Raw genomic sequence first — 27,472 nt, 5'->3', positions numbered from 1 at the left:
GATCCGACCCAAGAAAACGAACGACCCCCGCCTCTCATCTCAAACCCTAACTCCACTCGCCCTTCCGCTAGCTTAATAAATCCCGCCTCTCTCTATCTCTCTGCGTCTTTTCTCCCGGCCGCTCGCCCTCCACCGCCTCCTCGAACGAATCTAGGGTTCTCTCCCGCCCCGAGCTTTCTTGCTCCTCTCAAAGAGAGGACTCGCCCTGATCTCCAACCATGGCGACCCAGATGAGCAAGAAGAGGAAGGCAGGCCCTCCTTGACCGTCACCATTACCCTCTTTTGCTCCAGATCTCTTTCTTCCATCTTTCTTCTTTCCCCCCAAAATTTTCGCTAATCTAGGTTTTAGATTTCTCTCGTTTTCACCCTCTTGATTCCTTTTTTTTTCGATTCCTCTGGCTATTGTAGTTCGTGGCGGATGGGGTGTTCTACGCGGAGCTGAACGAGTTACTGATGAGGGAGCTCGCGGAGGACGGCTACTCTGGCGTCGAGGTCCGGGTCACGCCGATGCGCACCGAGATCATCATCCGAGCCACCAGGACCCAGAACGTTCTCGGTAGGAATCTCCTTCTCTTCTGCCTTTCCTTTTAGATCAACTGCAAAAGGACTGGGAATTTAGGTTTTTGAGGTGGACTGGATGGGGTTGCCTGAGATGTCGTTTGGTTTGATCTTTATTTGCTTAAGGTGAGAAGGGAAGGAGGATAAGGGAGCTGACCTCGGTGGTCCAGAAAAGGTTCAAGTTTCCGGAGAATAGCGTGGAACTCTATGCCGAGAAGGTTAACAACAGAGGGCTCTGTGCCATTGCTCAGGCTGAGTCCCTACGGTACAAGCTTCTCGGTGGCCTTGCCGTTCGAAGGTAATTTACTCGGCGCCTCCTCTAGTGGCCACTTTTTATATTCATTATGTGCATTCTAACATCTTGAATTCATGTTTTTTCCATATTACTATATGTTCAAAGACCAAGTAGGGTGGTTAATTGTTCTTTATATTTTATACCATTCATAAGATCTCCTAGGTGCTGTTTGGTTGACAAGTTGTAGTAAAACACGCTTATGAAAAACTCGAAATGAACGGGTCTTAAATGACTGGTTTTTTGATTGCTCTCTGTAAAATCTGTTTGTCAAAAGTAGATGAGTCATAAAACTGAAAAGTGAAATTTATGAAAAACAGGTCCCCCTGTTTTTTCATAAAACCTATTGTACAAATCATGTTTGATGATTATCTGATTTAGAAAAACCCTTAGGCATCCAACCAGCCCATCAGAATTTAGGTGAGTAGATACATGAGCTTTGTACCAAGGAAATCTCAGAATCATGTGACATGATGAATATAAAATTTTAGTTGATGTGCCATTTTACACTATTAAAGGATAAAAGTTTAGCCATTGTTGTTCGAAATGGAAATGGCAGTTGTAATGTTTTATGACAGGTGTAATATAAGAATATGTTTTAACAGGTACGGACTGTATTCTTTCATTCTATCTCTTAAGAAGACCAATTTTTTCAGAGGTTCTTTATGCAAAGTATGTTGTTATGCTCCTATGATCTCTCATGTAGTTTTGTGACTTTTCGGCTAGGGATTTCGCTCCCTGCATGCATTTGTTTATGTAAATGTGATCCTTCTCTATTTGGTGGATGATTTTGTCAGATGATTGAGGCCACACAACTTCCGGTTGTGGGATACACAACTATGCATCACACAAGAGTGCAACATAGTTTTGTATGGTATGTAAATGGGAGGCATGCATGCTTCATGCATAGGCACAACAATTTCCTTAGTAATTGTGCGCTTGTATGTGTGTGGATATATATACATACACACTTAGTGCCTTTTGGATATTCCTGTGGGATTATATTGAAAATTCTGCAGGAATTGTGCCTGTTGGCCCATTCAGCTCACATCTCTTAGGGGCCTACCTAAATATTACCCTAAAATCCCGGCTCGTGGTCCCATTGGGCTGCAGGAAGAATAAAAAACCCATAGAATTTTTTTTTTTCATCCTATGGGATTTGGTTTGGGAGGTGTTTGGTTGATAGAGCCATGCAAAAATGGATGGTCCAACCCGCAAATCCAGTAGAAATTCAGCCCAATCCTGTTGGATTATCCAAATAGGCCCTTAGGGTCTATTTGGCTGTCTGAGCCCAAAATCCTATAGAATTCATGGAATGGGGCCAGCGCAACTAAGAAAATCAGTTTAAGTTAGCCTTGTTTAGACAAAAGTTCAGGGGCCTTTGGAGTGGGCCGGCCTGAATCCCATAGGGAGGAAAAAAATGGCCTGCTGAGGTCTTTTTTCCTCCCTATGGGATTCGAGCTGGCCCACTTCAAATGCTCCTAGGTGTTTGTGAATACAAGCCTAGTCCATGCTGATTTTTCCTATTTGTACTGGTTCAACCCCTGAATCCCATGCGATTTTAGGCCCAAACATCCAAACAGGTCCTTAGTGTTTTCTTTCCCCTTACTAATGTGCATAATCAGTAAGCATGCACCTGTCAATATATGAGGTCTCGCTCATCTTTCTAGTGAGATTTCAAGATAATGGTGCGTACAGGAAAAGCTGTTTTACAGCAGTGGCCAGACAACCATAGAGATAAATCCACAGGTGAGTGGTCTGAAATCTGAATACCATTTGTCTACTGATTCTATCTCACATCTATTATCCCTATCACTAAAGTGGGGCAAGTTTTGTGCAAGAGGATGTGGACTTGAATTGACTACAATAGATAGCAAAGAACATATTATGTTTTAATTTTTTAAGTTAATATAAGACAAAATGCAACAGAAGTTTCTTTCTTTCTTTATTTTTTGGTATTAGATTTGCTACAACAGACAAGGGCCTGCATGCAAATTTCTTCTGCACTTCATGGTGTGCAACAAAGTATCTATAATTTCTTATATTGCAGTAGAACCTTGTTGACTAGCAATATCTGAAAGGAGATGATCATATCTTGCAGTAGAAAATTGCATGGATTCATTTATCTCTTGCTAAAGGCCTTACGCTACAAGGTCTTCGGAATCCATAAATTCTAGGCATGCAATTGTTATGAACGATCCATCATGCCGCAGTCCTTAGATGATTCTTTGATACATTTTCAATTCAGCTTTGCTTACAGTATTCCTATTGGCATCAACTTTAAGGGAGATATCATTACAATCATCTTTTCATTCTTTTGACTGCGGTTGTTGGCAATTTGATCTCTCACAAATCAGCATTCATTAATTTGTCACATGCATTCTCTTGCTTTCATGAATGTGTTTGCTTACTGCATTTGTTGGATTATAAGGCTACACAGATTTAAATAGTGGTGCCTTGAACAACAGTGCATAGATAAAAAGCCGTTCAGGCGGCAGCGGCCAGACAACCGTGGGGATGGATCCACAGATGACTGATCTTTGATGCCAGTTATCTACTAATTCCATCGCATATCCCTCCCTGTTACTTTATAAGTGTTGTTTTTCCCCGGAAAGCAAACAATGATGTAATTCCTTCCATGTTTAGCAGTAATTTTATTGGCATGCTTATTTTTATTCACTTTCTAGAAGCATGTTTTTGTTCTCTCTCTATCACAAACATAATTTGAAGGCATTGTATGGATATGTGCAGTATGAAAGAATGAATGCATCAGTGGTGTAAGGTTTATATTATAAGAATTCTCATCATACATCTTTAAGTCTCAAATTCTTATTTATGTTGCAGGGCCTGCTATGGAGTCCTTCGCTTCGTCATGGAAAGCGGTGCTAAAGGTTGCGAGGTGAGTCTTTGGGTAGCATGAAAATGTTGCTAGTTTGTACTTTTTGATGAGATTTTCTTATCAGAAAAGCTATCAAGCTAATTTGTTTTGTGAGTATAGTATCGATTTTGTCTCACTGCTGAGCAAATGACTTGTTTCCAGGTCATAGTGAGTGGAAAGCTCAGGGCACAACGTGCCAAGTCAATGAAGTTCAAGGATGGTTACATGATCTCCTCTGGTCAACCAGTTAATGAATACATTGACTCAGCTGTGAGACATGTCCTTCTTAGACAGGTCAGCTGCCCATGTTATTAAGCATATATCCAACTCATGTTTTGCTGATGAAATTCGGGGAAGCCCCTCTTTTTTCTTCTTAATTATGGGAGCACACCGAGGAACTTGTATGGTTTTCTGAGGAAAATGCCTCCTACAAATCTAGAATATCCTGAGATCCTGAATCACTCTGAAGATTGGATAAAATTGCTTAGTTGACATTGAATTTTTTGTCTAATTCTCGGAGGATGATTGTTAAGAGTTTTACGGCATGTTAGCTTTATGAACCGACTATAACCGCTAACCTTGGAAAAATAAACCTGTGCATAGATTTACATAATGTCCAAACACTGTTAACTTCTGCCGCCTTGCTTTTATGAAGCTCTTTGACGGTAGTTCTAGCAGTTAGTTTTTTCTGCCTTGCTGATTTTATGCTGTAAATTGAGAAGATTGAGTTGATTGCTACTTGATGCTTATGCTTGTATCTATTATTGTAGCTTCAGACAGGTAAATGTATTGGGTGCATATGAACGTAGGCGTTGCCTTTCCATGTCCTTGCTGCAATTTCTTGGTTGCATAATCGTGAAGTCAGCTGCCACACTTAAAGTGCATGGTGATCCATTTGATTTTTCTCCTGTTACTGAACTTGTGCAGGGAGTTCTTGGCATCAAGGTGAAGATCATGCTGGATTGGGATCCCAAGGGGAAGCAGGGTCCCGCTACTCCATTGCCAGATCTTGTTACAATTCACACCCCCAAGGAGGAAGAGGAGTTAACTCAGCCTCCTCTGATGGTCCAGGAAATTTAATAGCCTCCTCTGATGGTCTAGGAATTTCTTTTTTTTTTTTTAGTAGACTAGGGTTTTGATTCATCACTTCTTCATAGGCTGATGAACTTGGGGAAAGTCATGGAGCTGATTAGGCCGATTTTTTGCAGTATTGCTCTATTAGGTTTATTGGTGATACAATTTTGATGATTGATGCATCCTTTATTTTGCAGTTTTGTTTTCCCGTTTTGCAGACATGTGATTTGATGGTTGGCATTAGTGAGAAGTCGAGGATTTTGATAGTGACCGTACTTTCTTTAATTTGGTTTTGTTTATGTGATTATCATTATCAGTATCAAGTGCACCTAATTTGGTACCTTTAGCATACATCATAATATATCTGATTATTCAACTAAAGCAATTACATGCAAGCTGAAGCAGTCCTTTTTTTAATCCCCTTATCTCTTTTAGAACCTATTGTTTTGATATTCAAGGATGTGTATGTTGTTGCTCGGGCTCGCCAACCTGTACATTCACTATCTGAAGTAGCATGCGAGAACCAAAGCTTGGCCAAATTTTCGAAGACCAGGAAACGGAAATGGAAATATCGTTCTTTCAGAATTTCTGGGCTTTTCATTCTTTGCCGAAGCAGTCGTTCCGTATTGTAAGCTTTTAAAATCATATTCTCCCAAAGAGCTTCGTGTGGTGTATGTTATTCTCGCAGGATGGTGAGCCGTTTTGATATTGCAAGGCTATCGTGTACGGGAAGGCAAGGAGTGGTAGCAAATTCTGGATGGTCTTGGACCATCACTTTTTCATGGACTTGTTTGAGAACAAGCAAGAAGACAGAGAAACTGGCCTCCCATCGATTTGGATCGCGTGATATATTGGATTAAAGGGAGGGTAAAGATGGAGAGGACGTGAAATTTATCTTACATGGCCAGCATAGCAAGACTTAGCTCTGACTAAAGGGTTCATTAGATCGCTGGACAAGAAGAGTAGAATGCTACTATTGGCACAAGATGAGGACGATTTGTTAGATAGCTGAATCAAATTGTCAGCTGTATGAGAAGCCTAAAGACATGCTCAAAAACAGGCACCAAACGCAAATGGTAGAATGGTAGTATTATAAAATTGAAGTATATTCTGTGTTTGTGCATGCCTTTAGGCTATTATGAGTAACGTTGTTGTGTTTGGTTATCTTGAGAAAGATGAGGTTTTGATGGGTGAATAAATTTTTTATTGTTAATACAATATATAGCTTTATGTAACTTGGAACTAAAACCACATTGAATACCATATGTGTGTTAGTAATTAAAATGCAATTATTTAACTGGAAATTAGTGTAACGTTTGTAAGAAAATTCAAGAGAAGGATGAAAAATGGGACTAAAGCAATTTCAAATATGCATCGTAGGGCTAAAGAGTCAGTTGGAGTACATGCTTTAAGCTGACCATAATTAAAGATATATAAAAAACAATTTCAGGAATAGATGGTGATGAAGAATCTACATCAACTCAAAATAGTTCTGATGAGGCTTGTTGGCCATGTTATGATTATATGATAGATAAAGAAGAATTATGTGTAGTTATCATTTAAGCATAGAAAAATAGTTTAATTAATGAAAAGTTAGATTTATTGCAATATGATTACTACAAGATTTGCAAACCATTAAAGATGTACAAGTAGTCCAATAAATACTCTGACCACTGGAGAAGAAACAGATGGATAAACCTTTGTACCATAGTAAAACGACCATAAGAACTGCTTAACCAATTTGAAGAACGATTCAATTGGTATACCTGCAAAAGCCAAATATGAGAGGTAGTTAATCTATCACCATCCTTAGTCTGATAAACTGAGCTTCTACCATCATTAGTTATTAGCGAGAAAAACTATAGAAAGAAATGGAGAAGCAGGATAGCATGCAGAAGCTCTCATTGAACTTATAAATGATGTATGCAAAACCCCTCTTTCTTGCAAACCAACAACACCCCCCACCTTCCAACACACAAACACATCAACCTCTGTTGACAAAATTTTACATCTTTTGAATGACTGGTCTATCCTTTATGATTAAAATGAGCTCTATGTTTTTGGAAAGATATGGGACAAATTAAAATCCCTCTTTTTTGTTGTTAATGGCACTTCCGGCAGCTAATTTAAGCTTTTTAGTGATTCAGGCTCTCATATTGCTCTATTTTCATTACTATAAGCATTAGATCATCTGATTGAGTTGACTATTTAGTTTTTCCTTCTTTGTTTTCTTATTCTAATAAGAAAATCTGGTGTCTAAGATTTCCTCTTTTCGACCTCTCATTTTGTAAAATCTCTATTTTTTTCTTCTACAATTACCAATCTTTTTAATAAATTGGTGGTAGTGGTGTATTCCTATTAAGTCCTTTTATTTAAATAAGAAAAAGATAAATGAACCGAAATTGATACCAAGATTTGCAAGAACAAATAAATGAATGAATGAATAAAGTTGACCTGAAATGGTTCAATTTGTTGAAATTAAATCAGCTTTCTTTTTTTGGTCAAAAATCAAATCAGTTTTCAGAAAAGGGGAGAGGTATCATATAGAAGTCATCTATAGATCAATCCCAACATATACATATGTATGTTGAAGATTGTCGATAAACTTTTTGAAGTTGCAAGGGTTCTATCACGGATGTCCAGTATAAAGAGAACTTTCAAGAACGTGCATAAAGCTTGCATGTTGTATGGAATTTGGAATTGACATTGTCAAAAGGGAAAGCAAGTATTTAAATAAATGATTTCTTTTGCTTGGTAAACCATTGCAAATGAGATGCAATCACCCAGCCATATGTTATGTACAACTTAGCAAGGCATATTCATCAAAGATAGCATCAATGCAAATCAATTAGATCACCTTGCATGATCATTCCCGCAAACCATCTTCTAGTGGGGTGCAACATAATTAAAGCAACTAAGAAGTACATTGAAGGTAGGTTGGATTATTCATTTGCTTTACAAACATAAATCTAGGTGCAGTTGCCAAGGTTATTTTTCACTAGAATGGTGCCGACCATTCCATGTGAAAGTATTTTAGAAATTCTTGTTAATTATTTTAGGAAATATGAAAACTCTACTCAATTATTTTTTGCTGAATTTTATTCAAATTTGATATTCAAAAAAATTCTCAGAACATTATATGCAAGCCGGTGATCAAAGTGATTGGAAGGGTTAGCATTGTATTATTTATCATAATTAATGAGGATTTTATTAGATCAATGATCTAAGCTAAATAGTTTTTCTATTTTTTCTTCCAATATTCATTTGTTCTTCTTCTTATTAATTATTAAATACAAATTGTTTATGATTTTTTATTTTATTTTTATTGTATAAATTTGTTTTTACAACTTCATTATCTCTCCTTGCGGTATCATTCATCCTTACTCGATTTGAGCTTCACCCGAGCCGGAGCGAACGCGGCCTCTCCGGCCCCACCGAGCCGTAATGATCATCTGGGCTAAGAATAGAGACCACGGATCGGACGGCCATTAAGAAACCCATTATTGCACGTGCGGCTCGCCGGCACATGGAAGCCGCATCTCCGCACGCTGGAACTAGGACTAATCCTGACCGTCCGTAATTAGGGTTTTGCGCGGCTGCTCCGCCCCTTTTTATCTTCCCTTCGAGGTGGCTTTGAGCCCGAGGGTGTCTCCATTTCTGCTACTTACCGCGGCGGAGCTCAAGGCGGATTCCGGTGGGTGAGATCTACACTCTCTTCCCTCGGATCTCTCTCTCATTTTCCTTCCGATCTATAGGGCTTCAGCACTATATATCTCTCTCCAGGATCTTTGTTTTTTTCTTTTTTTAATTATAATACTTCGAATCGTGATGAAATCCTCTTTTCCGAATCGATAATAGCCTGGGAATTTTCAGATCCCAATAACCCCACGCGATGCCTGAGAGTTGGACCGTTCATGGATTATTTGAAGAGATCAGAGTCCCTGATTTCTATTCGTATCATTTTGTTTAAAATTAGTGGGAGTGCAATCCTTTTAAATGTTGTAAGTTTTGAATACTTTATGTAAGTGCCCTTTGGTTGGCGCTTTTTCAGAGACAATATTTGGAAATTGAATCATTAATTTACTTTTTGATTCAATTTGAGAGCGTGCGCATTACCTTTAACCCTCTTCCAACTATCTTGTGCCGGTTTAATATTAAAGGCAGTTCGTTTTATACCTGCGTTTTGTGTCAAGTTGGGGCTATTGATGTTGTTTCCGAGATTTATCTTCTATCTGTTTTGTTTTGCTTTGGTGATGCCTATTGCTTCGAAACATTCGATGTTTTCTGCTTCCAGCTGATCAAAGTTTTTGAATCTCCAGACCTGGTTGTAGTGGTGAATGCTTTTTCTCCTTATAGTTTAAATGTACTAGCAGAATCAAACCATCCAACAATCGCAGATATAGAAGTCGAGAAAAAGGATCGGCGTGATTAAGGACTTTAAAGACAACTAATCTTTTTGTTTTGATAGTATTTTATTTATCAGAAAGTTCCTACCTTATTAGGAAAAAGAATGACGGAGGCTGTGTGTTTCTTCTGTTGTACTTTTAGCAGCGCATAATTTGTCATGCATCCTTTGATGAAAGAATTTTAGTGGAGTGCAGGGTGCTTAACATTTGTTCTACTTAATAACATGCAATTTTATTGTTCTAGGCAATATGATGTTTGCTTTTTTGAGAAAGATGTCCTGGGGAAGATCAAGTTGATGCAACTCTAATATGGACGGATCTTTTTGGGTTTGTGTTAGTGAGGTGCTTTGGGATGAACAATATATTGCACCGTGAATGTTTAGATGTAGAGTAGTGTGAGCTTGTCTGATACCTGATATATATGCAATGATATTTATAGAAACTTATGAAAACTGTAGGTGGTCGTTGGTTTTTGGGATCAGTCTTGTCAGGCATAGTGTCAAAACATTTTTGGGTACTTTGTTTGATGTGCTAAGGACATTGTGTTTTGTGGTGCAAAGATATTCAATGGTGCTTCTCTGATTGCTTTGATGAAACCTAGTTACTGATGTTTGTTGGATATGCTTTCATAGTCATATTCAACTTAAAATTATATTCAACTTAAACAAAACAACTCTCCATCCTTTCCATGTAATCCAATAGAATATTTCTACTGTTTATGTTATTAGTTTTACATGCTTTGGTACATTTTTGCTGATGCTTCTGAATATTCATTCTCCTATGTTATGTTTGTTGAATTTGTGCTGAACATAGTTCTGAGGAACATGCTTGCAGAAGTTGTGTTCTGATTGCTGTTTTTTTTTATTTTTGATTTTTCAGTTGTTGAGCCATGGTTAAGCATAACAATGTTGTGCCGAATGGGCACTTCAAGAAGCACTGGCAGAACTATGTCAGGACGTGGTTTAACCAACCAGCTCGCAAAACCAGAAGACGCATTGGTAGGCAGATCTCTCTCTCCCTCTCTCTCTATCTGTGTGTGTGTGTGTGTTTATGTGTGTGTGTGTGTGGACTTGTTCCCACAAAATGCACCTTTTTGAGGGAAAAAGTTATATCCTTTCACTGTGTTCTTAACAAGTTGAAATTGTCCTCTGTCATTTTTTTCCTCTCACTAATCAAGCTATACTATGTTTTCCACAGCTCGGCAGAAGAAGGCTGTGAAAATTTTCCCTCGGCCAACTGCTGGACCTCTGCGTCCTATTGTTCAATGTCAAACGCTTAAATACAATATGAAATCTAGAGCTGGCCGGGGTTTTACTCTTGAGGAACTCAAGGTAATGCTTTTGATCTACAACATACTTTTGCGGACCTTGTAATCATTATTGACTATTGGGTATTGTTAATTGGAACATGGTGGGCTTCCAATTTCTGAAAATGGTCGCTAAAACTTTGGTGTTCTGGTTCTTGATTATGAGCTATACCTAGGTCAACAATCATCCCACCTTTTCTATCCTATGCACATGTTTAGTACAATGTATGCGCTTGACATGGACATGGGAGGGACTAAAACATGATAGCAAAGAAGTTCATTGTCATGAACGTGTCATTTAGAAGTGACCGAAAATATTCCATCACTACAGGAGTGCCAAAAACTGGAAAATACTATACGTTGTGAACTTCATTAACTGATTGAAGGCATTGTTGTACTCTTCAGTGATAAATGTTGTATGATAAAAAAATTTTTGTTCTTTGATTGTTTACATGTTCCTCTTGTAGCCCTCAAAGGTACTTTTGAAGCAGGTATGTTAAAGTTTTTTGATGGTGGTGTCACATTTAAGGTTAGAGCTTTAGGATTTGATTATTACTTGTTCTCTCATATTAAAAATGTTTGGACTTTGTCCAAAGTGACAAGAGTTGCAAGTTGAAGGTGTTTGAGGAATGTTTGGGGGGCATATGGTGCATGTAAAGGAGATCTATATAATCAAAGCAGTAATATATGATGTTATTGCTCTTATTCAAGTGATTGTGCAGATGCTCGCACATGAGAGATGATAAAAATGTGCGGCACCTTTTGTAAAATGGAAGATGGTATGGTACAATGGTCTTCCTAACTCTTTTAATAGACATCAATATAAGATCTAGTGGTATGACTACAACAATTTATGCATTTGTGTCTTTTGTTTCTCTATAACAAATTTACCTATTTTTCAGCAGCATATGTACAAACTCAGGAGGTTTATGACTAGGGTTTCTATGTTCCTGTATCTTTTGGTTTTATGGACAGTGTGTGTGATGGGTTGATAACAAGGCAGAGAATCGTGGTTTAAGGGTCCTGTTATGGGATTGTTGACCATTTTTAATAACAATTGCAATATTTGTCAGTTTTTTTTTTTTTTTGATGCATTACTACAATTTGATAACAAATGATACAAATTTTAAGGTAAATGAATGCAAAAGATATGAATAGTCGCATTCATGATCCATAACCAAGAAAAATGCATAAACTAAGAAGAAATTTGTATTCACTTTCTGATATGTTATTTTGATGTTAAATGGCCAGTTGTGGTATTGATTTAAGGATTTCTAAGACTTGGGCTGAAATGGATAAATTATCACCTGCATGATCGGGGAAATTTTAGAAGCAGAATTTGACTCTTGATCTGATTAACAGAAACTGTTTGATGTATTCATGAAGAAATCACAACTGCAATTTCTTGGACTTAAAAGTGGATTTTTGCATCTAGAAAGCCTATAGCATATTTAGGAAGCGCGTCGTTTAACATTGGTGGTGGCATTTTGTGGAGTTATGAAAGCTATTTTTCTCTATATCTGACCTTTATTTTTTTTCCTTTTACTTGGGGTATACTGGTAAGTTTCGACGAAACAAACAAAGAGGCAGGTTTGTGTTGTGCATTATGACTAGCTGATAGTATTACCTCCAAACATTTTTACACCATTACAAAAGGAAAATTCTGTTCTTACCTTACGGTGTCATAAAAAATGATTGTTATCAGTTTCATAGTTTGCTTCCATAATTGCAGGCAGCAGGCATTCCAAAGAAGCTTGCCCCAACAATTGGCATAGCGGTGGATCACCGTCGTAAGAACCGTTCCCTTGAGGGTCTTCAAGCTAACGTCCAGAGGCTGAAGACATACAAAGCCAAGCTAGTCATCTTCCCAAGGCGTGCACGCAAATTTAAGGCAAGCGGACTCCTGATCAATCTAATCTATGAGCTACGATAAACTGTCGTTTTTAAGCAAGCTCCATAATGCGTATGATCATTGCTTTCTCAGGCTGGTGATTCTGCTCCGGAGGAGCTGGCGACTGCCACTCAGGTCCAAGGCCCATACATGCCCGTCGTCCGCGAGAAGCCCACGGTTGAGCTTGTGAAGGTCACGGATGAGATGAAATCATTCAGGGCGTATGCAAAGCTTCGTGTCGAGCGGATGAACGAGCGCCAGGTTGGTGCCAGGTTGAAGAAGGCCGCAGAAGCAGAGAAGGAAGAGAAGAAATGATTGGGTTGGGTTCATGCCTTGGCTGGTGTTCTCATTCATATCAATTTTTTGTGCCGGTAGTTTTGAATCTGATCTTGGCTCTCCCCTTTTTTCCCTAAATTCTGAAACAGTGAAATTCCGAGTTATTTAGGCGTACTTGCTCGGGCTGCCTTCTATTTTATTACCATGTTATGTTTTGTTAGCATTAATTTCTGATCTATGTTGCTCTTGAAATCTCACCAACCCTGGCAATAGGGTTTGTTGTGGTATTAATCAAAGAGCAGCCTTGGTAAATGTTCCTTATCTGGTACTTGTTAGTCACTGTGCAGCTTGGGTGAGAGTGTGGATTGCCCTTTTTAGTGAGAGAATTTGGCAAGTCCAATCATTCAATGTGAGGGGAGTTCCTTACCAAAAAAAAAAAAAAAGTGACGGGAGTTAATTGTTATCTGACGCGTGCATTGCGCGTGGTAACAACAGTTGGAGGGTTGCAAATAAGTAATGCAAAAAAAGAATCGACCAGGTTGTGGTGGGTTTAGGATAAGACCGGCCGAGACTGATGCCGGATGGTTTTCATATTCGTTTTTGTATAGAATGTTGGTCTTGGCTCACGCATGATTTAATCTTCAAGGTTGATTTCTATTGTCGTTAGATTAAGCCATATAATAATAAGGTTGTTGGCCGAGAAGAATGGATTAGGTCGTCATCATGCAGAGAATTTTCTACTAATGATATATATATTTTTTTGCATTATGCGTGTTCTGAGGAAGAAATGGATCTACTTGTTCTTTATAAAAGCTTTTCTGAAAGGTCAAAATTTGACGGCATGATTGGTGCTGACGGATGGGAGTAAGGTCGTGAACTTTCATGGAGCCTTTTCTTTTACTTATTTTATTTTGTGGTTTTATATTCCGATATCATATGGGATTTGTTTAACGTTATGATTTTATTCTGCAGCAAAAAGGGAATCAAGATGGTAAAAAGATTACCCCGGAATGCATCTACGTAGAAGTTATTGCCAGAATTGTTAGGATAAAGCTATAAGAAGCAAATTGTGATACATTTATTCTAGGCATCATTATTTGCCATTATAGCAAGCAACAATATTTGTCATTTAATAAAGGACATGTACAAAACTTTTAAGCATGACAATGACTGCTAACGGTTATCTGTCAAATTAATCCTTGAGACACATGAGCGACAATGACTGCTAACGGTTTTTGTAAGCCAATTAATATATTTGTAACTTAAGCTCGGAGAAACGGTTATGGTAACCATCACGACATTATGGAGTTTATAATTTCCATTATTTAACGTTTATAGTTTCGGTGAAGTAACGTTTATTTGACCGGGTGAAGTCACGTTTATTTGAACGATAAACTTGGTTTCTCTCGGAAAAAAATGGAGGAATCGGCTGATCAAAGGAATTGTATATCTTTTCACATCTAATCCGCGATTTAACATAACCCAAGTAATAAATCCCCAGTTGAGATCCAATCTGAAGTGGATGCTCTGCATTCGTCTTCCTTGGGACCCTGTGGGCCTCACGTACCGCAGGCACACTTGCCAATTATTTTGTCTACGTGTCGAGAATATATTCGCCTGGAGCGGACTTTTCCTGTTCGTACCTACATAAAGTTATACATACTTTCGTAATCGACGCCGCCACTTTCGGTAGAAGCCGATAAAATCTTGTGTCGGTTCTGTGCGACTCCTTGTTGTCATCGTTAGATCCTATGTGTCAGCTCTGCGCGTTGGCCTTTCTATTTATTTGAACGTGATGGGATAAACGAACGGACAGGATGGACGTATAGGGAAACTCCGACGGCAGATCTACTTCTCGCATAGGGATTTCTATGCGCGTTCAAGGAGCAGAATAAGTCGCTCCAAGATTTCGTACTCAACTCGGTTTCTAGCTTTGCGTTGCGGGAATGATGTTGGTATTCTCGTAATTTAAGATGACTCCAAGGTCTGTTTTAATTCAGGCCGGTCTATATAAACGAAGCTAAGATCTTCCACCTCTGGCCGTCGTTCCAGAAGATCTGAAGCGGAGGAGAAGAGAAGAAAAGCGTGACAATGGGTCTCAAGGTATTCAAAAATAACTCTTCCGTTCCTTTTTCTTCTATTAAAATTCTTAGCTTTTTTTGGTGATTTATTGCTTACGTTCGAGTTTTTGGATGGAGGTGTTCGTCTGAGATCAGCTGTTTCTTTCTTGAATGATGGCTTCGTTTGGGCCACCATTTTTTCCTGGCTTCTTGTCCCATTTTAAGTATTTTGAGTTGTGTTTTTTGAAAAAAGTATTAGCATAGATCGAAAGAGATTTTTTTGAGGAATAGATCGAAGGAGAATTAGATCAGTGATTTTATATGGAGAGATTAGATTGTTATTGCTTGGGATTGCACTGGTTATAATGATTCTTTCTATCTGATACTAGTCTCTTGAGTTTTTGGATGCCTCTCTCTCTATCTCTGTATTAATTTATTTGTTCTTAGATCCGGATCGGATATGTTACATGTAGCCTGTTAGGGTGGTGTATCATAACAATTTTTTGGTTATTTAGATACATGTTTTTTTTATTATTTAGATAAATGAGTTTTTTTTATAGGTTAATAGTGGAAAAAATCAGATAGTTTGTATATGGCCAGCGATGTTAACAGATTTTTTTAGTTAAGGTTTGGAGTATTCTCTTTTTTTAAAAAGTGATTATTTTTTTTTTAAAGCGGCATGCCCGTTTTTGTGATAAGTTTGCTATGCCATATTCCTAATTTTTGACAGTCTCTCTTGAGTATATAGTAATTTCTCTTCAGAAGAAGATTAATTCAACTTCCAACTCCTCTCTCCTGTTTGTTCCCTTACCCTGTGCATCCGCCAGTATCCCTGTTGAAGTTCACGCGATCACGAGAATGTGGGGTCATGTATGGTGTAATCGCTTAGCCGTTGGACTTCAGAGACAAAGAGATATAAACATTACACAGGACATATTTGAGAGAATGTCTCAAAAAGATCATGCGAATATTATATGTGAAAGAAAAGAATAAAGAAAAACCAAAGTTTTTGTTTCCGTGGACTAGATCCTGTTTAGGGACTATGATTATGTGAGATGATTCCTTGGATGCTAAAAATGGAGTGGAGTTGGCATTGTCAGTTTCTGATTTAGACTGCAATTAGCTTGTGCATGATCTGAACCATAGAAATTTAAATTGTTCTAATTTAAGCTTCAAAGCAACCCAAATCTTTCTAGCGCAAGCCTATGCCTTTCATTGTCAGTTCTATAAGAAATATTAAACCATCATCATGATTGAGATATTCATAAGATGTGTGTAAACTAAATACATTTTTTGTCAACATGATTCTATAATTTGTTAATGAAAGAACTCGTTGACATACTTAATGGTGTTTTCTGCATCAAAGAATTTGGTGATTGACACCATAAAGAAAAATATATTATATTTAAGCTTGGGGCTAAAATAATGAAAATGGTGAAGCATGAGAGATGCATGATATTTTTGAAATTTTATGCGGAACCCAAAGTGGGATTACAATGGATCTTCACAATCTCTTCATAGGAGAGGTCTCAATTTCAAACTTGACTGATGATGAATAGCCTCCAAATTTTTATAGTACAGAACAATGATAGATATGTGTAAAGCATGCTTTAAACCTGGCATTGATGTTGTGTTGATGATGTGTCATGCTCGTTCTTTCGCTCCTTCTCATGGGATCTTGGTACAAAGCATGAATGTATTCATCAAACATGTCCTAGCCAACTAGGAAGGTTGTGAAGTGAGATATATGGGTGGCTGAAGATAAATAATATATTTACAATCATACATGTTACTCTTCCTGTTGAGGACTTTATGGGTAGAGCTTCCAATGGTGAAGAGTCTACCACAGACCAACCCCCCTGCCTTTTCTCTATCCCACTCTTAACTTTTTTATCTTTCCTGCTTTCTCAAGATCCCTCTCTTAACTTGAGACTTTTCTCAGCCATTTCAGCAATATAATTCCACAAAGAGCCATCATTTTCTTTCAACCATAGATTCTCCTTTATCTCCCCATGCTAGGATAACACATTTTCTCTGTAGAAAAATGAAATTTCAGTGAAATATTTTAAATCTTGTGGGATGGGGTGTCCAAGTTTCTCTGCCATGCCCCGTCCTAGCGGCTGTCCAATCGAGCATCCTCGTAGGTAATCTCTGTCTCTCTTCTCTTTTTTGCCCTTTCTTTCTTTCTTTGCTCTTTTTTCTTTCTCTGCGTATTTCTTTTTTGCTTTCTTTTCTTCCTTTCTTTTTTTTCCCCCTTTTTTGTCTTCTTTTGTGTATTTCTTTTTGCTTTCTTTCCTTTTCTTTTTTTTTTCCTTTTTTGTCTTCTTTCCTGTCTTTCTTTTCTTTTTCTTCTTTTTTTTCCCTTTCTTTCTTCTTTCCTTCCTTCCTTTCCTTTTCTTCTTCTTTCTTTTCCTTCTTCCTTCTTTCCTTCCTTTCTTGAAATCTACTCATCAATTTTCTGAGTTCATCCTAAAATTTTCTTCCAAAACCACATGGCAATATTATGAATATGTTCAATACTTGCCCCATGTTATATAAGAGTTTTCTGTCCAATTCATGGCATCTGATATACCCAATATATGGTAGTTGAGATATATTTTCACAGCATCTGATATAATATAGTCATGCTTGATGTTGTTGGTTACGCATCAGATCAGATTCTTTATACACGCCAAGAGTTTCTGCTTTCTTCATGTTGAAACATTTAGTTGATTGAATGCTCTAATGGATCTTCTTTTGAACCTTTATTGCAAGAAGAGTTCCATGCTCATTCTTTAGGTCCTTTGTTGTCATTGAATTTTGGCATATATCGCGAGTGCATTCTTCAACCCCTTCTATCCAACTAGGTTGGGTGTGATGAGAATATTTTATTTTGCATGTGAGTTTGGAGAAAGGTAATATATTTGTACGAATGTAAATAATTCTTGATTATCGAGTAGTTCTATAGATTATTGCTTCTAATGATCAAGAGGGTAGAAACTTTCCCTTTCCCCCTTTATCATTTCTCGCACTCTCTCATCTATTTTTTCTCCATTCTCTCCCTATTCTCTCTGACCTTTCTCCTTTCCTCTTCTGATTTCTCAAGATCTCTCTCCCTCAATCGCCAGTTCTCTCAACCACATGGGTATTTCCAATACTACAGTTCCAATATGAGTGATCCATCTTCTACAACCTCAATTTTTCCTATTCTTCTCCTTGTTGGGAATAGCATCCTTTTCTTATAATAATATAAACACCTCAAACATGAATGCTAAATGCTGTACATGAGTTTGCTTCCTTTCGTCAACTCTATGTGCTAGTTTCCTCAATACATCCTACAATTCTCCTCCAAAACCAGGTACAATTTTTATGCATAAACTTGATACTTACCAATCTATGAGTTCCCCCCCTCTCCCCAGGTCATGGATTTCAAGATATATAATATATTAGTTAATATGCATCTTGCACAGGATCTGACATCATATGATTATGCTTGATGATTTAGTTATGTATCAGATTAGACTTCCATTAGTCACACCAAGAATTCTGCTTTCTGTATATGTGCAAACAATTAATTGATTGAATGCCTTAACAGATCTTCTTTTGAAATTTCATTACAGGAGGAGTTTGAAGAATATGCTGAGAAAGCTAAAACTCTACCTGAAAATACTACCAACGAGAACAAACTGACCCTCTATGCACTTTACAAGCAAGCGACTGTTGGACCAGTGAATACCAGTATGGCTTCATTTCCATTACATTAGTTATTCAGAAGAAAAATTTATATGCATATAATTCGACATAAATTATTCTCTCCCTTGTAACATCATTCATGTTGATCCATTTTGACTTGTTTAGCATACTTGACACTGTTTCTTGTCCTTCTGAAAATTTCTGCTACATGTTTGTATATGGTAGAGAAACCATGAAACTGTACTTTGTGATAGGATTCAGACTTGCAACTAACTTTACCTTTCCACTGCCTCCATCTGAACTTCCTAATTGCCTTTTGCATTGTTAACCTTCATGATAAGTTGCCTCCATTCTGGTCTGTTTGTAAGACATTTGCTTGAGCTATCTACTGTAAGATTTTCTTCTCATCCTTTTAGTGACAACAAATTACTTATAGATTGGTCGCCTCACTTGGAATTCAGGCCCATGAAAGTGTTCTGATTGTTAAATGACCCTTATCATTGTTGATCTGCTTTACTTACTGATTCTCGTTCACACTCCAAATATTTGCTCCTGGTAAAGTTATATTAATGTGTTTGCTTAACTTTGTGGTCATGGCAATCCTCTCTTCCAGATGCTGTGTTCCTTTACCACCTAGGACTGTATTTGGTTGCAAGGGAAAAAAGGATTCAATCCAGCCCTTGGTACGCTCGGGGCTACCCTGTTTACCTTACAGATAAAAGTTAATAAGTGACCGTTTAGGTGTCACTTATTTACAGATAAGAAGTAATCAGAACCAAGAACAACCAACTCGTACAAGAATTTGCACAAGAGATGCATCCCTGAGCATCCTTGAACGCGTTCACATGTTCAGCCAAGCAGCTATGAATCGGCTACCTAGAATAAGGCAATAAAAAGGAATAAAGCCCCTTCATTTATTCTGCTTTAACCCACCAAACACTAAAAGGGTGGCCTATTGATTCCATTAGCAAAGTGGGTATTTTGAGAAGTAGAGTTGCTTTTTTCACTGGAATGCACGACTGCATCATGTAAATTTCTCCAAATCTGCATGATGGAGTAGTTTATTTCTGTGAAAATGGTCAGAAGTAAGTTAAACCATTAGTTCTGGACTACCAGCACAACCAAATGCAGCCTAACTATTTTATTGAGCAGCACATACATTTCATCTGTTTAGTTTGTGTCTTCCATTCTCTGATTTTAACGTATCAGTGCTTCTCCAGGGAGATGGGGGGAGGGGAGATATATATATATATATATATATATATATATAGAGAGAGAGAGAGAGAGAGAGCAACCATCCTATCAAAAAAAATTCCAAGAAAAAAATGGAACCGTATCGCACATTTTCTGTTTGTCTAGGACAAACCAAATATCTTTCCTGTCTCATCAATGAACCTATCTTTAAAGGATATAGTGATGGTGATATCTTAAGATCCATCTAATAATTGGGACACATTTACGGAGTAAGTTCCATTGATTCTCTGTTGAAACTTAGCTGCTTGAAATATTAAATTTTAAAAATTTAGTTAAGCCCAACTACTAATTTTAATCATGGTTTACAAATTTTCCTTTGCAATGAAGTTTGTTTTACTGTATTCATTCATTTCATCATTCATTCATGTACTTATTCATTTATTTATTTAATTGATTGAAGGCTGACTTAACCACTAGATATTTTGTAAATAAAGCAGCTGTGTCGGTGGAGTAAATTGAAAACTGTAGGCATAGGTCCCACCTAAGAAAGTGAATTTAGTAATAACAAAAAAGAAAAGAAAAAGATCACTGATCAAGTAGTTTAATCCAGAAGAACCATTGTCATAACTTGAAGCAATCGGAGAAACTAAAGCTGAGGGTCATCCAAGACTTCGATAAATATTAGACCAAGAGGATTCAGACTCTCTCTCTCTCCAGCTGTTTTGATCCGTTTGAGCAGAGGCAGTAAGTCTGTTGAATTAACTCTGAACAGACCTTAAGTTTGTCGTGCATCTTCTGCTGGAAGCACTTATCTGTTGCTCGTTTTAGAGTTTAATCCCGGAACTCAATTAAAAGAGAAATCCTTTGAGCATTGGGTTGTTTTGTTCTCCCTTTCAACCTAAAGATATTCCAGAATGATGAGACTAATGATTTTCGTAGCTCTTGGCTCTCAATTATAGTACCAAGTAGCCAATATTGCTCATATTGGTCTAGTAAATAACTGCTGTGTGCATTGTCAGCTTCACCAACACCCACAACCATAATCATCATGCCTACTCCCAGCTCTCTTCACCCAGTATGTTTCTTTCAATGTTCTTTTGATCTTTCTTTTTCCCCCTCACAGGGTGGGTGTGGGGGTGGGGGTTATTGGTTGGGTGATGGAGCGGTTTGCTACAATTCTACTTAATAAATTTAAAATATTTACCAAGATGTCAAAACTTTATAAAACTTAGTGTTATCTGTTTTATCTATTCCCTAACTCCATTAGATCTGTCATTATTCATAAAATCACCATGTTGGTGTTTTAGGTCTGAGATAATGTAAATAATCACTTTTGCATTATTTTTTAGCATCAGTAAGAGCACATTTCCATAGGTACGTTTCTTTAAAATTTCGCTTGTATTTTTGTGTTTTTTTATTTTGGTGATGTGACCTTTATCCTCCTATCTTTTCTCTCTGCTTTAAAGAAAATCTGTCACTCTGTTACATTTTATCATTAGCATGAACTGATTCATGCTCAATATTTTACATGAATCTTGTTCTTTTTACAGGCCGACCTGGCATGTTCAATATAAAGGACAGAGCCAAGTGGGATGCTTGGAAGGCTGCTGAAGGTTCTGGAAACCACCTGACAGACATGACAGTCTTTGTTGCAAGTTTTGGTACATCTTAGTTGTGTATATAATTGCTTATTAGTGTCAATGACATCTACAGGGAAATCAAAGGAGGACGCGATGAGTGACTACATCACCAAGGTGAAACAGTTGCAGGAAGAAGCTGCTGCTGCTTCCTGAACTAGTCTCTGATGCTGCTCGAGGAAAGGATTGCTGCTTGCTCTCCTGTGTTATCATCTAGACCAGTGGTTATCTAGTTTGAAGTTTGAATCATGCAATGATGTACAAGCCACATTTCCTTCGTCACTAATAATGGATGATGCTTCCTGGTCATAATCTTACCGTGTATGTTCTGCATTGGGACTGCATAACTACTAGACATATCTCAGCTTATTTTGTGGACTCAGTTAAATATTTCTTTCACTTGGTATCTGAATTGAAATATCACCAGAGCTCAGTGGTTCTGCTTGGGCTTAGCATGTCAATCCGTTGAGGGAAGTTGGAATAGGATACAATTATGGTTTCCTCTGCAACATTTTTCTGTACTTAACAGGTTGCCTGATTTGCGATCACTTTTCAGCTACATTTTATTTATTGGGTCAAAACAACATAAAAAAGATTGTGAAAGTAATACCTTATGAAATATTGGTACTGGAAGGGCTTTGATAGTTTAGAGGGAGTTAGGTTCAAATTTGTAGGAGCAAGAGAGAGAGCAGTGAAATGGCATCTGGTTTGGTTGACCGTCTCAAGTTTATGAAATGGTCTGTCATGTGCAGCTCATCTTTGTAATCTAATTTTCCAATTTCCAAATATTTGTTATGAATAATGTTGCGGCTTATTTTTGGTTCACGCTCGAAAACAAGGAAGCGCAGCGCTGAAGCAATCTCAGAATGCACAAACAGAGAAGCAAAGTTTTAGGTCTCTGAGATGGATTACTTATTTAGGTCCTCGGGGTTTGAGTATTTATAAAAGAAACAGCTGTGTAATCATTTTTAGAAGACAGGCTAGCCGAATCTGATATGGTTATTTGATTGTGATTTTCAGGATATCCAGATAGTATTGATATGGTTATTTGATTGTGATTTTCAGGATCAGACGGTTACATCCTGATAGTATTGATAGCTATGGTCAGCTGGCGTCTGCCTTTTGAATCTAAGCTTGATCAATCTGCTTTCGAGAAGAGATCAAAGAGTGTGGTGTATCGACTAGGAGTTGAAATTGATAATTTTCCGACCTAAGCTCGGTTAGATGAATTGATTCGAAAGATTAATAGACTTGAAGTTGTTATGCTGATCAGAGATTGTTTCGATATACAAATCATGTAGGGATCGAATGCGATTGGAGATCGACCAACAAATTCTCTGACCAAAGATCGGAGCAAATTTTTTTCGTCCAAGATTCGAATAAAGAACTATCCAACTAGGGGTCGAATCAAAGACTGACCGACCATGGATCAAAGCAAACGCCGTCTAAAGGTCAGACGAGTCATAATCAATCATGCGACTGCACTACTTAAGATGTACAATCCGACTAGCTCTTTTAGATCAGAAGTCAGATCAAAAATATGCCGACGAGAGATCGGACAGAATAACCTCCGACCGATCGTTTGAGAGGCACTGATATGGATCCGATGGATCATAATGGGCTTGAATCTTCACGGTCCATTCCAAATTATCCCTAACAGATATCCACCTACTCTCTAGTTCGAGCTCTAATCGGACTATAGGAGTATTTATCTTGACATTTTGAATGGCCGAATATGTGAAGAGCTCTTTTTAAATCAAAAGTCTATGCACTATTTTTCAGATGAAAAAATTATTGAATTAATGATAAAATTTTTGAAATATGCGTAAACACTACTCTTCTCTGCTGAGATGCATTAAATATGACTTGTTTCAATATAAGCCGATCAAAGACTTTTAACATCTCAAGATCGATTAAAAATCGAGTTTCAATATAAGCCGATCAAAGATTTTTAATATCTCAAGATCGATCAAAAGTCGAGTTTCAATATAAACCGATCAAAAGCTTTTAACATCTCGAGGCCAATCAAAGGTCGAGTTTAAATATAAGCCGATCAAAGGCTTTTAATATCTTAAGGCCGATCAAAGATCGATTTTAAATATAAGCCGATCAATGATTTTTAATATCTCAAGGTCGATTAAAGATCGAGTTTAAATATCTGCCGATCAAAAGTCTTTAACATCTCGAGGCCGATCAAAGGCCGAGTTTAAATATAAATCCCTCATTGGCATTATTCTCACTTATATGTGGAAAGACCGACACTGATAAATTGGAGCATTCATTCATGCATATACTTCAGTAAAATTATAATATCATTGGTAATACATACGGAGGTTGGTTGAGTTCCACGGTCTTTAAAGTGGAGTTCCATCAAGCTGTCTCAGTTTATAAGTTTCGGAACGTACCATCTCATCCACTTGATAAGGACCTTCTCAATTGGTGATAGCTTTTTTCGCTCCGTAGGTTGTGAGACTTCGGCACGCCACAGCACCAGATCACCAACTCGAAATTTCTTAGACTTGACTAAAAAATTATAGTATTTGGCCACCCTTTGTCGGTAGGAGGCCATTCGCACAGCAGCTCGTTCCCTACTCTCCTCAACCAGATCAAGATTGGTTTGCAATCATTCAGAGTTTGTGTCCTCATTGTACTCCTCGATCCTTAGGGAAAGAAGTTCAATCTCAATCGGTATAACTACTTCGGTTCCAAATGCAAGGTTGAATGGAGTTTCTCCGATCGAAATTCTTTAAGTTGTTCGGTATGCTCACAGCATATGATACAGCTCGTCCGTCCTGGATCCCTCAGTCAAATTAAGTCTAGCCTTCAGGCCTTGTAATAGAGTCCTGTTCGTTATTTTAGCCTTCTCATTTGCTTGTTGGTGTCCAACTAAAGTGAAGCATTATTCAATTCCAAGATCTTCACAGAATTCTCAAAGTCGGAAGCTGCTCAACTGCCAATCGTTGTCAGTTACTAGTGCTCTCGAGAGACCATAGCGGCAAATAATGGATTTTCAGATGAAATCTTTAACCTTAGCCTCTATCTTACAAGCTAGAAACTCGGCCTTCACCCACTTTGTGAAGTAATCAATCACCACCAGGAGGAATTTGCACTGACCTAAGGTCTGAGAAAAGGGATCCAAAATATCCATTCTTCACTGAGCGAAAGGCCATGGAGCGGCGATAGAAGCAAGAGGCATCGCTGGTTGATTCTGAACATTGAAAATCCTCTGACAGTGATCACACCTTCTGACAAAATCGAAGGTATCCTATTGCATCGAAGGTCAACAAAGCCCTATCGGAGGATTTTGTAAGAAAGAATTTTTGCACCCAAATAATTTCCACAAATCCCCTCGTGGAGCTCTCTTAGCGCATAATCTACTTCGGATGGTTGCAGACACCTTAGAAGCGGGAGAGAGAAGGATCGCTTATATAGCTTGTCGTCATAAAGCACATAGCGGGTAGCCTGCTTGTGGATTTTTCGAGCTTCTCGACTGTCAGGTGATAATTCGCCCGACTTGAGGTACTTCAGCAAGGGGTCAATCTTGTAAGGCTCTTCTTCAATCTGCTGAACAGCAAGAGATTCTTCCAGGCTTGAGTTTTTTAATATCTCGATACAAGTTTCTTTTTAGAATTCGGACGGTAGAGAGGCTGCTAGCTTTGACAGCGCATCTGCCCGCACATTTTGTGTCCGAGGTACCTGTTGGATATTAAAGCTTAGAAAAGATATGGTCAGTTCTCTTACCTTTTCGAGGTAACTCTTCATGTTTTTCTCTCGAGCTTCATATTCATCTTTGACTTGTCCTGTTACCAATTGAGAGTCACTGAAAATCTTCAAATGTTTGGCTCTTACATCCTTTGCAAGTCTAAGCCCGACAATTAAAGCCTCATACTCTGCTTCGTTGTTGGTGGCTGACAATTCAAACCACAGAGCGTACTCTGCCACATCACTTTCTGATCCGATTAAGATGATCTTAGTTCTTGATCCTAATGAATTGGAAGATCCATCTACATGAAGAATCTATTAGTCTTCAGGATCAGGGTTCATATTTATTTATTCCTCTAGCACCATTGAGCTAGTCTCTATAGCCTCCGAGCCCTCCTCATCAGGGATGGTACACTCAAGGATGAAGTCCATCAAGATCTGAGCTTTAATTGAAGGCCTTAAGCGGAACTTAATATCGAACTTGGAGAGCTGTAAGGCTCATTTTGCAACCCGTCCTGATGTATCCGGATGGTAGAGAACTGCTTTGATCGGCTGATCTGTGAGCAACACTATTGTATGAGTCTGAAAATAGGATTGGAGCTTCTTTGCCATGACGATCAGAGCGAATATTAGTTTTTTTAACTTTTTGTACCTGATCTCTGCATCTTGAAGGACCTTATTTGAGTAATATACAGATTTTTGGATTCATCCTTTTTTTTGGATTAGAACTGAACTAATTGCTGCCCTAGATACGGTAAGATACAGTAATAATTCTTCTCCAGGTTGGGGCTTTGTAAGCAAGGGTGCCGAGCTAAGGTACTGTTTTAACTTCTCAAATATTTTTTTATAGTTAATCATCCATTGGAAGTCTCTCGACTACTTGAGGGTTTGGAAGAAAGGCAAACATCTCTCAGTCGATCTGGGACGAAACGATTGAGTGAGGCGATCCTTTTGATGAGGCGTTAGACTTTACATTTCTTGATGGGGACATCTCTAGAGTCACCTTAATCTTCTCTAGATTCACCTCATTTTCTTATCGAAAGATCACAAATCCAAGAAACTTTCCAGAGCTAACTCCGAAGACATATTTTGTGGGATTCAGCTGCATCTGGAATCAGCAAAGGTGCTGAAGGTTTTTTTGAGATCGGCTATGTGATTTGGGGTGACTCACTCGACTTTTTACCAATATATCATCCATATAAACTTTCGTGTTGTGATCAATTTGATCTTTGAATATCTTATTCACTAGTCACTGGTACATTGCCCTAGCATTTTTTAGCCCAAAGGACATCATCCTGTAACAGTAGAGCCCAGAATCAGTAATAAAAGCCATTTTCTCCTCATCCTCAGGTACTATTTGGATTTGATTATAACCAGAGAAGGCATCCATGAAGGTGAGGAGCTCATGCCCAAAAGTGGCATCCACCAATTGATCTATTTGAGGGAGAAGATAGCTGTCTTTAGGACAGACTTTATTCAGATCAGCGAAGTCGATGCACATACACCATTTTTCGTTCACCTTCTTGACTAGCACCATGTTAGCGAGCCAGTCAGGATACATTGCTTCTCGGATGAAGCCGATCTTGATCAGCTTGTCCACCTCCTCAGCAATTGCTTTCTGGCACTCTGGGATAAAGCTTCTCTTCTTCTATTTTATAGGATGAAAGGTCGGATCCACTCCTAAGTGATGGGTTATCACCTTCGGATCTATGCTAGGCATATCTGTTGTCGTCCAAGCAAACAGATCCATATTTTTCTGCAAAAGAGCAGTTAGCCGAGCTTTGGTTATCTGACTATGGATGATCCAATTTTTACAGTTTGATGGAGATTTTTCTTCCTCAGAGGGACCTCCACTGGATCCTCAGATGGCTGAGCATGCTCTCCAACCAGATCATCATGGGCGTCCAAACTTATTGGAAGTTTAGATTGGGGCATCGTCGGCGGTTCCTCCGTTCGTAGCTTAGTAGCGAAACACTGTCGAGCCATGGCTTGATTGCCTCAGACTTATCCTATTCCAACTTCCGTCGAAAACTTCATCATCAAGTGATAGCTTGACACCACCGCCTTCAGCACCCCCAGACTTGATCGACCAAGTATTACATTATAGGCTGATGGTAGATTTAGCATAAGAAAATCAACGTGGATGGTCATCTGTCTAGGTTTGATTCCCACTATAAGGGATAGTCTGATAGTCCCCTCTGAAATTACTGAGCTCCCAGAGAAACTTTGGATCGGAGTACTGAATTTATGTAACTGTTCTAGATCAAAGCCCATTGTAGTGAAAGCAGTAAAGTATAAAATATCAACAGAACTTTCATTATCAATGAAAATGCGGTGTACATTATAGTCAGTGATATTAGCAGTAATAACCACCACATCATTGTGCGGGGTTTGTACACCTTCAGCATCTTGTTTGGTGAAGATCATTAGCTCCTCAAGCCGAGGCCTCTTCACCGCATGCGGCTCCATCGATCCAGATGACCCCTCGGTTATCATATGAATTTCATCCTGCAGGGATCGATCTTC

General features: G+C 38.3%; 3 protein-coding genes and 2 non-coding genes across 6 annotated transcripts; all 5 read left to right on the top strand.

The window, feature by feature from the left end:
• Positions 1-42: 42 nt before the first annotated feature.
• Positions 43-5,121, top strand: LOC105059268 (small ribosomal subunit protein uS3x). The gene is made up of 6 exons (XM_010942504.4): positions 43-248; positions 409-556; positions 685-856; positions 3,695-3,749; positions 3,891-4,022; positions 4,656-5,121. The coding sequence occupies exons 1-6, from the start codon at positions 219-221 to the stop codon at positions 4,806-4,808; spliced, it is 690 nt and encodes a 229-aa protein (XP_010940806.1). The 5' UTR covers positions 43-218; the 3' UTR covers positions 4,809-5,121.
• LOC114912669 (small nucleolar RNA snoR143) lies at positions 2,481-2,652 on the top strand. The gene has a single exon (XR_003798375.1). It is a non-coding gene; the product is annotated as a small nucleolar RNA snoR143 (small nucleolar RNA).
• Positions 3,261-3,426, top strand: LOC114912668 (small nucleolar RNA snoR143). Its single transcript, XR_003798374.1, has one exon. It is a non-coding gene; the product is annotated as a small nucleolar RNA snoR143 (small nucleolar RNA).
• Positions 5,122-8,367: 3,246 nt separating the features above from the next.
• On the top strand, positions 8,368-12,908 carry LOC105059267 (large ribosomal subunit protein eL13z). 2 transcript variants are annotated; one of them, XM_010942502.4, is made up of 5 exons: positions 8,368-8,496; positions 10,088-10,206; positions 10,406-10,539; positions 12,247-12,405; positions 12,499-12,908. In XM_010942502.4, exons 2-5 carry the CDS (start codon positions 10,098-10,100, stop codon positions 12,718-12,720), a joined length of 624 nt encoding a protein of 207 aa, XP_010940804.1. In that variant the 5' UTR covers positions 8,368-8,496; positions 10,088-10,097; the 3' UTR covers positions 12,721-12,908. The 2 variants fall into 2 exon arrangements, with proteins under 2 accessions (XP_010940804.1, XP_010940805.1); XM_010942503.3 differs by having other exon boundaries at positions 8,368-8,500.
• A 1,730-nt stretch (positions 12,909-14,638) lies between these two features.
• LOC105059266 (acyl-CoA-binding protein) lies at positions 14,639-21,556 on the top strand. Its single transcript, XM_010942501.4, has 4 exons — positions 14,639-14,784; positions 18,341-18,458; positions 21,158-21,220; positions 21,321-21,556. The coding sequence occupies exons 1-4, from the start codon at positions 14,773-14,775 to the stop codon at positions 21,398-21,400; spliced, it is 273 nt and encodes a 90-aa protein (XP_010940803.1). The 5' UTR covers positions 14,639-14,772; the 3' UTR covers positions 21,401-21,556.
• The last annotated feature ends 5,916 nt before the right edge of the window (positions 21,557-27,472 follow it).

This window comes from Elaeis guineensis, chromosome 16 (genome assembly GCF_000442705.2).
Source record: "Elaeis guineensis isolate ETL-2024a chromosome 16, EG11, whole genome shotgun sequence".
Classification (NCBI taxonomy): Eukaryota; Viridiplantae; Streptophyta; class Magnoliopsida; order Arecales; family Arecaceae; genus Elaeis; species Elaeis guineensis.
This window is presented reverse-complemented; position numbering and strand designations above follow the sequence as displayed.

Excerpts from the sequence above, each read along its gene's own strand:
- LOC105059267 (XM_010942502.4), top strand. The coding sequence starts at position 10,098 with ATGGTTAAGCATAACAATGTTGTGCCGAATGGGCACTTCAAGAAGCAC. Across the intron at positions 10,540-12,246 it reads TTACTCTTGAGGAACTCAAG|GCAGCAGGCATTCCAAAGAA; the intron begins GTAATGCTTTTG and ends CCATAATTGCAG. Across the intron at positions 12,406-12,498 it reads GGCGTGCACGCAAATTTAAG|GCTGGTGATTCTGCTCCGGA; the intron begins GCAAGCGGACTC and ends TTGCTTTCTCAG.
- LOC105059266 (XM_010942501.4), top strand. Across the intron at positions 18,459-21,157 it reads TGTTGGACCAGTGAATACCA|GCCGACCTGGCATGTTCAAT; the intron begins GTATGGCTTCAT and ends TTCTTTTTACAG. Across the intron at positions 21,221-21,320 it reads TGCTTGGAAGGCTGCTGAAG|GGAAATCAAAGGAGGACGCG; the intron begins GTTCTGGAAACC and ends TGACATCTACAG.
- LOC105059268 (XM_010942504.4), top strand. The coding sequence starts at position 219 with ATGGCGACCCAGATGAGCAAGAAGAGGAAG. Across the intron at positions 249-408 it reads AGATGAGCAAGAAGAGGAAG|TTCGTGGCGGATGGGGTGTT; the intron begins GCAGGCCCTCCT and ends TGGCTATTGTAG. Across the intron at positions 4,023-4,655 it reads GACATGTCCTTCTTAGACAG|GGAGTTCTTGGCATCAAGGT; the intron begins GTCAGCTGCCCA and ends GAACTTGTGCAG.